We start from the raw sequence: 14,549 nt of genomic DNA on the forward strand, positions 1-14,549 counted from the left end.
TCTTGCATGCATACTTTACTGTCTTTTTGTTGCCTTGTGTTTTGTACAAAAAGGCATTCCTTGCCTCAGAGACTTTTTAGTCATCTGTGAGATAGGACGGTCCTTGGGGAAAGGATGCTGCGTGCTAGTGCAGGACCTCACACAGTGGTGTTCTGGTCAGTGGCTAGGGTCCCTAAATGTGACTGGCATATACACAATTAATAGTGTTCTGGAAATTTTGCCACAAAACCAATTTTCTTCTGTAATCGAGGTCTGTAATTTACTGACTTGAGTTTGATGGGTTTTTGGAACCGTAGTTTCTTCACTGTAATGAGTATTCTCAAAACCTTACCTACCAGGACTGAGCACCACACGGCGTGGCAAGTGGACATCTGAGTCCTGCTCCTTAATCAAAAGGCAGTACCAATCTGACAAGTGTCATTTCTGGTCATGAATGATCTCCCTCCCTGATAGCATGGCAAAAGAGCGTGTTCTCCTGAGGAGACCTCGGTGGCTGCTCTGGGAGCTGCGGGCTGGGGTTTAATTATTAGCAGTGCGTATGTGGCGAGGCGGAGTTGGAAGGTAGCACCGTTGAGCAGGTGATTGATGGCCATCTGGCTCCCAGCGTGACACAGCAATATGTCTTTGTCCAGAGGGGCAGAAAATGACATTGGCTGACCATGGGTGGCAGGGATTTATTGGTATGCATCAAGAGACCAAGTTGCTGGTATCAATTCCAGTCTTAATAGGGCTTCATCAAGGGGAGGAGATTTTACTTTTGAAGGTGCTTTCTGCCTGTTAAAATAAGTTGGGCTCGGATTTGCTTATGCACCCCAACAGAAAGCCTCCCTGCAGACTTGATTTACATGCACAGTGACTTGGAGGCACCTAGAAGCCCCCCTGGAAGTGACTTTGTTTTGGAAAGCGTGGCCATGGAAAACAGGCATGCCTAGAAAAATCCTACCTTAGATATTCTTCTCCAGGACCAGGACAAATATATTTCAGCAGGGTAAGCAAAAGTGCCCCAGCCCAAGGGCCTGCTGTGCACACAGTCAGGGTGTATAGCTGTGGGGAAGAGCAACGCACCACAAGTCAGGGTCCTGTGTAGCATGGGAAGAGAACAGCATGCATGTGGTGACCTGTGAGCACAACTTTGCCATGGTTCCTCCCAGCAAGGGCTGACCTTATGGGCCCGTAGTGGTCCTTGCCCTTTTGGACAATTTTCCTGAGAAAATGGGAACCTCTTTGTGAGAATGTAAGATTTGGAAGCAAATCCCTCTTTTCATCAGCTGGGAAGTGCATTTGGCTCATTTTATAGGAAGATTATTGCAGTCTCGTGGAGATTTTGCTAAATTATGAGATGCATTCAACATGGGTGAGGTCTATGTGAAATATCTATCAATTGCTTGTATCAGTGAGATGATCATTACGATTTTTAAATGCTATAAAAACACAGAGGTTCCCATGCCATGGGAGAAAGCCCATAGTTAAATAAGCCATTCTTCCTATGTAATTGCTGCAGAGTTACTTCTCAGAATTTACAAGCTGTTTTTCATATAAGCTTGCACTTTGCATCATAATAATTATAGCAGATGCATCTTAAATGTACCATGGGAAAAATATGCAGCCAGAAAACAAGTTCAGAGCTAGTGGGAAAATGCAATTAAAAATCACCCAAAAAGGAATAAACAAAGGTACCTTAGGGTTGATAAATGTTGCTTATCAGTGTGTAGTGAATGCCAGAGCTTACTTTTCTTTAAAAAAAATATAAAAATAAATAAAACAAAAATGGAAAGGGAAAAAAAAAAAAAAAAGAAAGGTGTTTTAACTCTAGCAATTAATCTGGAGCTTTCAAATGTTATTCAATACCACACACACATTACATCATGCTAATTATTTGGGGAATGGAAGCATAAGGCAAGCTGGGGAGAGAAAGGAATAAAAATATATGAAGTCTAAATGGAATGCAGTGGTCCATTGCCTAAAGCAATACAGCCATTTCAGATAAAAAGAGCAAGCTAAAGTTATTGCAGTGCTGTCTTATCCATATATTAGCACTTGTGGGATTAAACAGCAGTGAATGAAAGCAGAAGTGGGTGAAGGATTGCAAAAACACTAACTGCAGAATTAAATTACTGAAACCGTTATATGATGAATTTTGCAAGACAAATCATTTTGTACCATCAAAAGTGTTATTTCTCAAAAAAAAAAGGTATATTACACGTTGCAATACGTAACTTATTGTAAGGTTATTAAATAAGAACTCTTTTAATTAAGCAGAGAAGTTATTAAATCTGCTCGTCTTGAATGAGATTTTAAAATTCCAGGTACAGCAGTATTTGAGTTTGCGTTAGGAATAGAAATCTGTGACACCGATGAACTCCAAGAATAAGATGTAGAAGGCACAGTCAGTTATATATTGCGTGCTGCTGTTGCTATGAATGTTTTACCTACAAAATGATGTTAGCATTTGCTTAGCCTCTCTTGGAAAAGTACCCAAACCTTGCTGTTAAGAATATCTAGCGTGCTCTCTGACTGCCCTGCCATGAATCACAGAAATTATCTGTGGTGAACCTATCAGGTCAAGTAATCTATGCCTACAGGGTCGATTCAGAGTGGTAACCGGTGGCAACCCTTGAGCTTTTTGTCTAGGTAGGCGAGTAAATCACTGCAGGGAGTTCCTTGAGTTCCCCACCCTCAGTTTAACACACACTTCTTGAACTGAGCTACAGCTCTGTCTTGCTAGTCCCAGTTCTGCCAGTTGGACTTGCTTGCTGGTCAGCATCTATCTGGGCATTTCCTGAGGTACTGACGCAGATCTGCTCAGGTAACTTTGGGGTGTCTAGCCTGAAAAAAAATGTAGAGTCTGGCTTCAAAAAGATCTTGGCTGAACCGTGGAATCTGCTGCGTACTGAATTTGCAGTTTCTGAGCTCTGCACTTTCAGGTGCCAGAAATTTGAGCACACAGAAGCTTATCAGCCGTGGCTTCCTTTCCCACCAGTCCAGTGAGTATTTATTTACTTAGGATCGTCCTTCTTGGCTCTCTGACGTGTGAGCTGTGGCTAGACCCTCGGTAAGGAACTGTGTCGCAGAGTGGGGGCTGCATCACCCCTCTGTTGTAAAATTCACCATTGAAATAGCTCCTGTTCACAAGCACTAAGCCTTGCCCTATTTACTGCCACCACCTTCCTTTCTCACTAAGTATAAGGTTCAGGGCAAGCTCCCCCTTGGTCAGATTTTAGGCTATGAAAGACAGGCTAAATGTGCCTGTCTTTCTTTCTCTTTGATCTTTATCCCTCCAGTCCAATTCATCCTACCATCCCCTAAATAAAGTCCTTAAGTTAGGGAGATTGTTGTGCCTTGATCATATTTAGGCTGAATTTTTCAGGCTCGCTGTGTCTTAACCACTTGGATTGCTCTTTGGCAACCAGTTCGAGTCACATTTTTGAAAGAGGTGAATGAGGTGAATAAAGACAGGGAAAGATTATGCTTTGGCTCTTACAAGAATAAGCCGGATGAGGTGGTGGATGAGAGGACACACAGCTTGTGCTGTTCGTTAGCTTAGAAAGTGTAGCTGAGTGCCTGAGGACTGAAGGGAAGGTCATGGTGTGGCACAGCCACGTCCCAGCTGTCTCCTGGAGCCGGGCTGGGTAAGGCCATCGGTGTGTGACAGCAGAAGCTGCTGGTGCTGTGACCAGATTTTGCTGGGAATTCAAGCTAACGAGCCAGCAGCTTGGCTGGCTAGACATCTGCAGTGTGAGCTTGGCACCGCTGCCGTAGCTCATTTCTTGGGCTAGAGCTGCCTTATGAGTAAGCAAAGCTGTGCTGCTTTACTAACTCCAGCCAGCATGGGAGAGGGCCAGGACGTCGCGATCACCGGCCCAAGCCACTTCACACAGCCCATGCTTCGCTGCATCACACAACGGAGTCTCCTTGCCACAGGGAAGGTGCAGCAGTGCCAGCAAATGAGACGGAAACCCCCAGCTCTTTCCACACCCTACATCCACAGCGTGGTCTGTAATGCATGGTGAGGTGAGGTCTGCACCCATTTAGCTGTCTGTATTTCAAGCCTTATTTCAAACGGCCGCAGGTAGGAGTCAGTGACATTGCACAGGGGCTTCAGGTGGCCGTGAAGTTCTTCTGTTCCTGGGTTAGGTCCTGGCAGTGCCTGTGACAGCAGGACAGAGACGTGCTGCCTCTGCAGAGTACGGAGCGGGTGCTGTGTCCCTGTGGAGCAGAGGGACAGAAAGGAGGGGCAGGATGGGTGCTGGAGCAGTGGGATCCCTCCAGCTCGTGTCCTGCATAGCCATGGAGAGGGGAAAGCCCCCTTGAAACCTCTCGTGCCTGCATACCCATGGCAAGTGGTGCCATCAGGCAGCACAGACGTGCCCCAGGAACCCTTGGGGTTTTCTCCCGGTCTGTGTAGCCCAGCTGACACTTCTGGCGTATCTACAAAACCATTTGCTTGTAAAGTAAGTCCTTTGTGCTTAGCCACGAAGCATTACAGCGAAGCTGTAGCAGTAATCCTCTCTTGACACCAGCGATGGGGAAAAAGGGCAGAGGGAGCCCACGCGGTTCTGGAGAGCTACAAATCTGAGGAGCAGCATTAGCAACGTGCAGGAGTTCAGATCTGTCCCACTTGGGCCTCTGCCCAGCCCTGCTCTGCCAGCTCCTGCTGGGCACCAAGGAGTCGTATCTGAGCAAGTCGGTGACACTGTGTTTTTATTTACCGCTTGCTTATTCCTCCACCCCCAAACATATTACTCTTTCCTTTCCTGAAGGGACAGATTAGGCAAAGGAATGTGTCCTTTGCTGCTGGCAGCTCAGTTTGGCTGCTGTTTTCTTCTACTGATGTTTTTAATAAGGGAGGAAATGGCTGTTCATCTCGGGGAGAGCCAGTCTGTCATAAGCCGACGTTCCCTGGGATTTGTTTTTATTAGCTCAGCTCTGGTGTGCAGGCACTGCCAGAGCTGCTCATTGATTTCACAGCCCGGATAATATCTCGGCTGCCTGCTCACCCTGTTGTGGTGGCTACCACAGCGCTCCTGCAACTCCTCCTGCAAAGCTTCCCATCACAGCTCCCTTCCTCCAGCGCTCTCAGCTCCTCTGGAGCAAAAGCAGGGCTTTCTTCCAAAGCCAGGGAGCTCTTCCTACGCTGAGATTTTGGGTCAGGCTCATGCCCAAATTGCAGATGTAAAACTTAATTAATTGAGAAACCCTTTGACTGAAGTGGATTATTTTATTTCTGTTTTTACAATGCTCCTGCAAACTTTGCTGCTGGCTTTTAAGCCTGCCCTGCAGTTACGGAATTCAAAGGAATAAATCCACCTGGGAGGTTTCGCACAGTTTACTTACGAAGCTGCTCCTAGGCTGAAAATAATCCGTGTGTCAACTTATCTTTAAAGTTAGCATCCTTTTAGCAGTAACAAAACTCAGTGGCTTGCACGCTGGGTCATGTAGCACCAGTCTTGAAAGTCATGATGTGTTCAGGCAAGTTGGTGTTTGATTGATAACTATCAGAAAATTGTCCCTCGTCCTGACATCTGTCATCTCCCATGGGCTCTTCTGGTTGCCGAGGTCCTCAGGAGGTTATTGAGAAGCACAAGTTGACTGTTACCAGCACACCGATGGTTCCAGGTGCATTTCACGTGCTTTAGGGACCTCAGGGCTTGCAGAGTTCTGGAAGGATGTCATTAGTGCCTGTATCAAAGCTATTCTGTACTTGGTCAGGGAATGCTTGAACAGTGCTGGGCAGGAGCAGGGGAAAGAGAAGAATTTGTTGTTGGGTGGGTCTCTGTGGTCAGGGTAATGGGCTCAGACATGATGCAGGTACAAAACCGGTGCTTCTCCAGCCCTCACTGCCCTGGGGATTCTGCTGTGGCACCCAAAATTGGTCATCCCAAACGAGATGGAGCACACCTAGCCTTTGAAATCTGTCCCACTTCTTCTCTTGGACTTTACAAGAATAGCTGCAAAATCTTTTTATTTATTTATTTATTTTTGCCCTGAGGAGTTTTTAAATCGCTCTTGTTCCCAGTTTATTGTTATTATTCCTCCTTGTTTGTTCTTCTGCGAGTTTGTGGAGGTTGGGGAGGAGGTTGTAATTATGGAGAAGTTGTTTTCATGGTCGTTTCGCAGTACTCCAGGGATGGGTGTGATGTACATAGAAACAGTATTAACGTAGCAATTAATATTAAAAGGAAGAGCGGTAAGAGTGATAGCAGTAACACAGGAATGAAGTTGGCCTTCCTTGCTAAGTAGGGCGAGCGTTGTGGGCAAGCAGCCCCTCCCTGGGGTTCATGCTCTGTATGGGTAGCAGGATTCCTTTCCAGAAGCAAAACCACCTGTAATCCTGTGTTGTGTTTTTGTGTCAGTAGAGCAGTGATTTCTTGATAGAAGTGCAGGAGCTGAGACCATGTGAGGTTTGCTTCATGCAGAGGAAGATGCTCTGAGAGTGTTCCTTGTGCCAGGCTAGCTTTGTCTTGGAATATGTGAGGCTGTGCTGTTGGCCTTGTGTCACTCAGTCTTCCAAATCCACATGGTTGCCTTCTCCTTACATCCACCCACCTACCAGTCCCAGAGCCTTCTGTCACTTCTGCCTAGCAGGTCCATCCAACCAGGTGAGCTGGCATGATTGCTCAGGGAGATGTTATCTTGCTATTCCCCGGCAGCCTCCGATGAAAGAAAGAGTGATTTGCGAGACACGATGTTTGCATTCACATTTTTTTGCTCTGAGTTAAGAGGGCTGGATGAGCTGGAACAGCACCGAGGTAAAGCAACGCACAGCCACCAGGAAAATGATGTGCACTTCATCTCCTTGTTTTTCTGGGTGCTGCTGAAGTAGCTGGATGTAATAGGCATTGCTATCATGGTCTGCAAGAAGCACGTGAGAATTTCTTGCCTCTCTATTGTACTCGAGACAACCCCTTCGGGGAGTCTTCCTGGAAAGAAAACTTCCATCATGGAAGAGACAGAGGGGAAAGTCGCTCCCCTCCTTTCATTATCATTTGATGCCTATCACTCACGCTGATAAAGCCAAAGAGCTGAAAGGTTTGAGTTGCTGCTCACGGGTGCTGACATAGCAGAGTGTATATCAGGAAAGGCCTGACATTTGATGTGGCTTTATCATTGGCAGGCAGGCAAAGAAAATGGATAAATTAATCACCTTTTCCCTCCATCTGTCATAGGCTTTTATCCTACAGGGAGGAAAATGTTTCCAGTTTGTCCTGGCTTTTTTGAAGTGTGACACTACTGTATTTGCCAGCCTATATAATGCCGAAGTCATCAAAATGCCAGAAGTGGGGAGAATGTGAATAGCATTTACAACACAAGCTGGTGGACCACAAAGCTGGGTTTCGAGGCTCTCAGGTCTTGTTGAAAAGGCCCTGGAGATTTCCAGGCAATCTTTCCCTCAGCTCATTGACTCTAACCACTTAGCCCCGAGCAGCCTCCTTGGAACTCACCATATATTTCTCATTTCTTATTTACATTTTACTAAGTAACGATATCTCTAATTTCACCGCATCTGGTGGAAACCTGTGGAGTCACTGGTGACTTTTACAGCCTTAGAAAGGTGGCGGAATACCCTCGGTGTTAGGGTCTCAGCAACCCTTCCTTTTTTGGGGAAGTAAATGCAGTGCAAGCCCAGGAGCAATCCAGAGATTTTTTGGCAGAGGTAATCAGCAGAGAGTCCAGAGGTTTATCAGCAGAACCTGCAGCTCTTTGCAAAACTTTGCTGCTGGGTTGCCCAACTCGTCCACTGCATGGACACGTTTGCATGGTTTGGGATAAATCCGTGTTACAGTTTCAGCGCAGGGAACTTTCCAGACCATCTTCAAATTGCTGTTCTGTTTCAATTTAAAACAAAACTAATGTGAAAAGTGATGTCTTTTCTTCTGGGTAGTGTTCCAGGGTACAGTCGGACTTCCCAGGAGTTTTAAAATACAGGGTTTCAAAATTCCCTTCTCTTTTCCCAAGTGAAAAGAAAGACAAGATATTTAAGCGATCTTTTTCTGTCCAAACCCTTCAAGCTCGTATACCTCTATGGATGTTTAAAGAGAGTCTTTTTTCACTGTTGGTAAATGGCTGTAACTGACTCGTGGTTTTCATCTCCACAATGTCGTTCATATGAAACATTTTTACACCTAATCAAAGTGTGTGATGGTTCTTTAGACACTGTGTCCTCTTGTTTGCCATGTTTTTATGAAAAATGGAGCTCGTCCTAAATCCAAAACACAGCACCATACCAGCTGCTAGGAAGGCAATTAACTCTATCCTAGCCAAAACTAGTCCCTTGTGCCACAGCTTGGTGACTGGATAAAAATATTTGGGGCAGTGTCTCAGACAACCTCACTCTTTGCCTGGGATGAATTAGACATCATACAGCATGTGACTGATCTTTTTTTGCTGTTGTTTGTTTTATCTCCAGCACAGCGATGCAGTACATGACCTGCTCCTGGACTTTATCACGTGGGTTGGCATCCTGCTATCACTCGTCTGCCTCCTGATCTGCATCTTCACCTTCTGCTTCTTCCGTGGGCTGCAGAGTGACCGCAACACGATTCACAAGAACTTGTGCATCAGCCTCTTTGTAGCAGAACTCCTCTTCCTCATTGGCATCAACCGGACTGACCAGCCGGTAAGAGGCCAAGCGCGTTGTGCTCCCACTGCAGGAGGGAGCAGAAAGTGCTCTCTCACCTCTGCATATAGGATGTTTGGTCATGGAGTGGGATATATTCCAGTGCTGCCTTAATCTCATGCATGAGTCCTTGCAGGGTGAGGTTGTTAATTGGAAATCAGATCTTAATTACCAAAAGAAGACCAAGATGCTTGCTAGTATTAGCTGTCTTGAGATTTCTTCCTGGATGAGTGGGAAAAGTTATTCCCTAAATGATGCCTTTCTGCATCTGTTTAATTCTAGAAAGCATGTTGCTGTTCAGTTTTTGAAAAGAAAAGGCCTTCTTCATAGAACTGGAATGGATTTTTCACAGTCTTTCCAGCTTTTCAAATCCCTTTGCCTAACTCCCTTCCTCTCACTATAACTGCTTTTTTGGGAAGCCCCCAGTGCACATCCGACTGTGTCCACAGCACCCAAGGATATTCACAAGGCTTGTTGACATTCGGAAAGTCACCCAGGCAAAAATAGTCGATGGGGAGAATTTGGGAAGCAGAAACACAGCCTTTGTGAATTTACAGACAAAACCCCAGTGTGTTGGGGCGGTTATGATCTAGTCTGCATGCTTCTGCACATGTATGCATGCATTCATGACTCTGTCTGTCAACACACACACCAGTCTGAAAGGTAAATATATGTATACACACATGCATGCTCCCTGGAGACACACTGGAAGCTGAGGGTCTGACTCAGAGATCACAGGAACGATGGAAAAGGTCTGCACTCATTTCAGAGGCTGTATGCACTTTGTTTGTACATAATGTGTGTGTATGTGTTTAATCAACAGGTTATAAAAATGTGCTTATACTACACACATCTTTATATGTTTATATGCCAGATTACGTACATACCTCCTTTTGTGTATTTGAATATGGTTTGTATGCACAGATGCGTCGCTCTGGAAATAGTTCTTATACATTTCCCAAGTGAAAAAAAAAAAGTTCTTACTTTGGAGATGAACTCCCTCATTCTTATTGAACTTCCCAGCCTGTCTGCATGTAATCTTGACTGTTGCCTTAAGTTAGCATAGCACAAACACCTTCTCTTGCTCTTTTAAACTTGTCTGCAGATTGCCTGTGCTGTCTTTGCTGCCCTCCTGCACTTCTTCTTCCTGGCGGCTTTCACCTGGATGTTCCTGGAGGGGGTGCAGCTCTACATCATGCTGGTGGAGGTTTTTGAGAGTGAACACTCCCGGAGGAAGTACTTCTATTTGGTCGGCTACGGCATGCCTGCACTGATCGTGGCTGTGTCAGCAGCAGTGGACTACCGGAGCTATGGCACGGACAAAGTGTGAGTGGGGCACGGCATTGCTTGGATTTGGGCCGGAGGATGGGAGAGGGGAGGGCAAAGGGAAGCCAAAAGGCTGGAGACCCAGCAGGTGAAAGCTGCTTGTGCAGGCAGCACTCAGCTGGGAGGCATAGCTCTGTGTCTCCCGGTGTAGTCCGTGATCATGGACTGTTCCCCACCATGAAGAGATTTGCAAAAGTGTTTTCTGGGAAAGTCTGATGGGGAAAATTTTGCCACGTCATTTCATAATATCAGCAGAGGTGGCTGTCCCAAGTCTCTGCCCAGACAGCCCAAGTCTAAGTTTGGTCCTGTATCAGCAAGGTCATCCCTTTTCTCTAACCAAAGAGTATTTCTCACATAAATGATAAGACATTGCTTTCTTCTTTTTTCAGTGTTCTACCAAATTATTTTGCTTGGAGGCTCAGCTAGGTGGTGACTGTAGGGTACATTACCCTCTTTGCAAATCGGAACAGCTACATCACTTACCATTATGAATATTCTTAAATGTCTTCAGTATTGCTGAAGCTGGTATCAAAGCACAATTTAGATGCTCAGCAACACCGTCTAATAGAAAACAAAAGAAAAATTGAGCCTTTGATTTCTTTGCCAGCTTTGTTACAATAGCGCTAACAATGTATTTTTATTGATGTTATTTTATTTTATTTGTTGCTTTCCCTTGTCAGGCTGCCTTTCCTTTGTCATTTTAACTCAGTTAAAAGCTCGGTCTGAAGGCACAAGTAGCAATGAGCCAGTGGCGTTTTTGAAAGCTCTTTTTTAGCATAGGTTGGGTCAGGCCATGGCAGTAGTTGATATTTTGTTAAATCTAACTGCAGAATTTTTGCCTGCAAACCTTATTGCCATATATGAACCCAATTCCTTGCAGAAGCAAACCTGTAGTGCAGTGGAGCTGCTCACAATCCAGTACTGTGCCAACAGGTAGGGGCGATCCCAGCTGGATATTTGCATGGTGTTTCTCCCATGAGTGGGAGAATAGCAACCTAAATTTGTGTATGTCATACTTGGTGGAAAGGAAATGGCCCACACAGGATGAGGGCAAGAGGGAGTAAGTTTTCACGGAGCTCTACCAATTTATCTCAGGTAGCATATCCTATTTTGACAGGCCTATGGGTTAGAGAAAAAACAGCAGAACATCCAATTGCAGTTTCTGGAATTCGTGCAGTGGGTGAGAGTGTTTCCATCAGTTGATTCCTGCTTTTTTGCCTCTTCTGTTCCCATCCTGTTGCGAGGGATATATAATCGGGCAATAGGTCAGGTATTGAAACATTCTGCCTCAATAGTCTGTTTGTCCCTTCAGGCAAATTTGTTCCTGCTGTGGTGTTTCTACTGGGGACACATTAGGGCTGAAGGCCATGAGTCCGGACCCCTGGAAGGCCAGCTGAGATGCTCTTTTGCGTCTGCCATTGCTGGAGCTGCATCTCCACCAGTCTTTTTGGCAGCCTGGTTGTTTAGTGCCCTCAGGGAGTAACTTGGATGACGAGGCACAGGCTTGCTTTCCTGGCTGCCTCCCACGCTGTTCACCCCGTGATTTCTGTTGCAGGAGTTAAGCACCACAGCAATCCTTTTGCATACTTCCCCAATGCTTTGTGCTGTGCACCTAGAAAACCCATCACAGCAGCTGGTTTTTGATAAAAAGTTGCACTGAACACATTGTTTTACAGTGCTCTGTCACTGTTGGGTATTGAAAATTTCTTGCAGGTAGAGGAATTCCCCAAGCCCAGGGTATCACTTTGGACATGAGACAACAGTGCTGCATCAGAGTTTGGTTGATTTGCATCTCTCCCATCTTCTCAAAGTCTGTCTGGGTGTTTGGCAGGGACAAACCACATACAAATGTAAGGTGGGACAGGTACCTGCATGCAGGTAACACATGGCACCTCACCATGGCACCCATAAAGCACCATGGCAGCTTTGCACTGCTGCAATATTTCCACTCCTGTAAGTGTGTATAAGTTCCTTTCTGAAGCACAGCAAAATAAACATGTTCCGTGGAAGATGCTGCCTTTTCCCAGCCCAAATATTGCCATACGTAGGTGGTACAAGCAGAAAGTTGAGCTGAAATTCACTGGAGGTGAACGACAAAACTTTGCTGTCTTTGTGTTGATGAGGCAGCAGTCATATGCCTCTGTCAGTAAAAGCTCTCTCCCTCCCCACAGCATAAAGTAGTATTTTTAATGACTAAACATGTATATACAATATTTTGCAAATAAATATTTACAGAGATTTGTAGAGCCTAAAATATTTATTTATAATCTCTAATTCGAGAGCGCACAATTTTATCACGTTCTCATACTGGAAAACTAAAAAACATACAATATGTTTTGTATAACTATCATGCTCCATCTGGTTGATGGATGATGATGTATTTTTCTGTGTAATGTTATTAGAAGGGTAGAACTGATTAGAATTTGTAGTGAACTATATGCCAGGCATACATAATTTGATTGCAAGAAGTTGCTTGGTTTTGCCGGGTTTTGTAAAACATCCTCTGGAATATATTACTTGCCTCCCTCCATTATTTATTGCATTTGTTTAAGCAGGACTTACAGAGCTGTTAGTGTTATTTGTTTCTTGCCTGGCATTTGGTGCCACCCTTCATACATATCAGAAGGATTTGCTTAGACACCCCATGTAGGGTTTCTTGATTTCATTTTCCTTTCTAAATCCAACCCTCGTGCCCACATTATGTAGTCAAAAACAGGCAAATACAGTCAAAAACAGTTCCTCTTTCTGTTTCTTTGCTCATCTGTTAGTGCTTGTGATTTTCCACCCCGGTGTTCATATTGATATTTTGGAGTAGCTGCCTAGTAAAGATACTGTCTTATGGTTAATTATTCCAAAAATTGGCATTGATTCTTTCCCTTTTGTTATTGTTTGTTTAAGAGCAGTTCAAATCACCCAGAGCAGAAGATTTAGGGCTAATTAGTTCGATGCTATAACCAGGCAGTAGCACAGCGATTACATTAAAAGACCATCCCATTCAGGTCAGTTGGGAATATTCATGTGAGCAAGCAGAGCCGTGCTTGCCCTTTCGCCCAAATTCATCAGAAGTGTTGCATCTCACCTCGTTCTGGCTGTCATTTCTAAAGTAAATGTGAAAAGCAGGTAAGCCCCACTGCAGACACTGAGGGCAGGAGACCTCAGGTGATTCTGGCAGTGCTCACATGAACCTCCAAGTGGACATTTCTTACAGACCAGGTCTTTTCAGCAGCATGAGAAAACCTGAGGGCTCAAAAATAACTGGAAGCAAGCACCATGATCTGAAGGCTGTAACAAATCAGCTGTAGAGTCTTAAATGGCCACATCTCAGGTTTTGCTGCAAAAAAAAAAAAATATGACATCAGGATTGCAGTTTTAAAAACTGCACTTGCTTTGTCCTGTGTGTTAACCGAATCCATTTATCTCCTGTCCGCATCTGATGTAGTGGGCAGTGCTGCAAAATGCAGAGGGTAAAATCGTATTTGCAGTTGTTGTTGTTGTGTGAAAATAACTTGTGTTTAAAATTCAGTAAAAACCTGGATTAAGACTTTGGCAGCCTCTCCCTGTGAGAAGACCTGCTCAAGAAGCAGGCTGTCCAAAACTGACAGTCAGAAGCAACTCCATATCACATACTGCCCTGGGTTTTATATCAATGCCTATTACAAATCTCAGAGGAGAGCAGCTATGCTTTGAATGGCTCAATATATTTTACGAAAGGTACTTGTAGGTATATTCATCTACTGGTGATCAAATTCATCGTGCCAGGAATCTCTCTATTGTTTCTCTCCCTCCCCTCCTTGGTATGCTATAAAGCAGGATATACATGGCAAGAAATCCAGCTGTCATAAAGCAAAATGAAAGCCTGGTGTACACACACAGCCTCCAACTCCATCAGCCAGCTGCCGACATCACTTGCATGTTAATGTTGCTGGGAAAGAGCTCCTACCAACGCGGTGCTTCTTGGATGGCCCCATGAACTTGTTTTATTTTCAGCGCTTGTGCTGGGTATTTGGCGGAGGAAGCCTGAGCAATGGGGATGCTGGAGAACATATATTGCACCCCTGAAAGGCACGGCTTGTTCATACATATCCCATTACCACACACAGCCAAGGAGGCTGTATGGCCGTGTGAAACGAACTGCTGAACTCCCATGAACAACATGATATGTTAGGGCTCTCCGCGTTTTATGGTCCGATGGCAGCTAATGATTGTTTATTGGTTATATTTAATACACACCGGGGATAGTTTAGTGTTTGATTTCTCTTCATGCAGAAAATCGAGCAAACTCTTTGTAGTCTTTATTGCTTCGAAAAAGCTGGAGGTGAGTAGAGCGACTTGTCATTGTGGAAAAGGAGGAAATTAAAAAGGAAAGGAGAGCAGCTCCACTGAACCCATTACGGGCACAGCGCTGCCTATGCTGGTGTGCCTCTTCCTAACGGTAATGGGCTCTGGAGCAGCGCTCCCCATCCGCGGATGTGCAGATAATCTGCTCTGCATTGTGCTGAGCCCTGAAGCAGCTCGTTTGCTTAATGGCAGCGGAGCACAAACTTGTAATAAGCAAGTCCGTGCTCACAGTGCAGCTGTGCATGGGGGTCAGAAGTAACTTCGGCAG

The 14,549-nt window shown here is 45.0% G+C and overlaps 1 protein-coding gene across 6 annotated transcripts in view; it reads left to right on the forward strand.

Moving 5' to 3' along the window:
• Window positions 1-14,549, forward strand: part of ADGRL3 (adhesion G protein-coupled receptor L3) — a 509,447-nt gene that overhangs the window by 436,383 nt on the left and 58,515 nt on the right. For all 6 annotated transcript variants that reach the window (XM_082759666.1, XM_082759667.1, XM_082759662.1 and 3 more), the window contains 2 exons: window positions 8,408-8,617; window positions 9,723-9,943. In XM_082759666.1, the coding sequence (XP_082615792.1) occupies window positions 8,408-8,617; window positions 9,723-9,943 (431 nt within the window). The remainder of the gene's footprint in view (window positions 1-8,407; window positions 8,618-9,722; window positions 9,944-14,549) is intronic.

The sequence above is a fragment of the Aythya marila genome (assembly GCF_965140915.1).
Source record: "Aythya marila genome assembly, chromosome: 4".
In the NCBI taxonomy this organism is placed as follows: Eukaryota; Metazoa; Chordata; class Aves; order Anseriformes; family Anatidae; genus Aythya; species Aythya marila.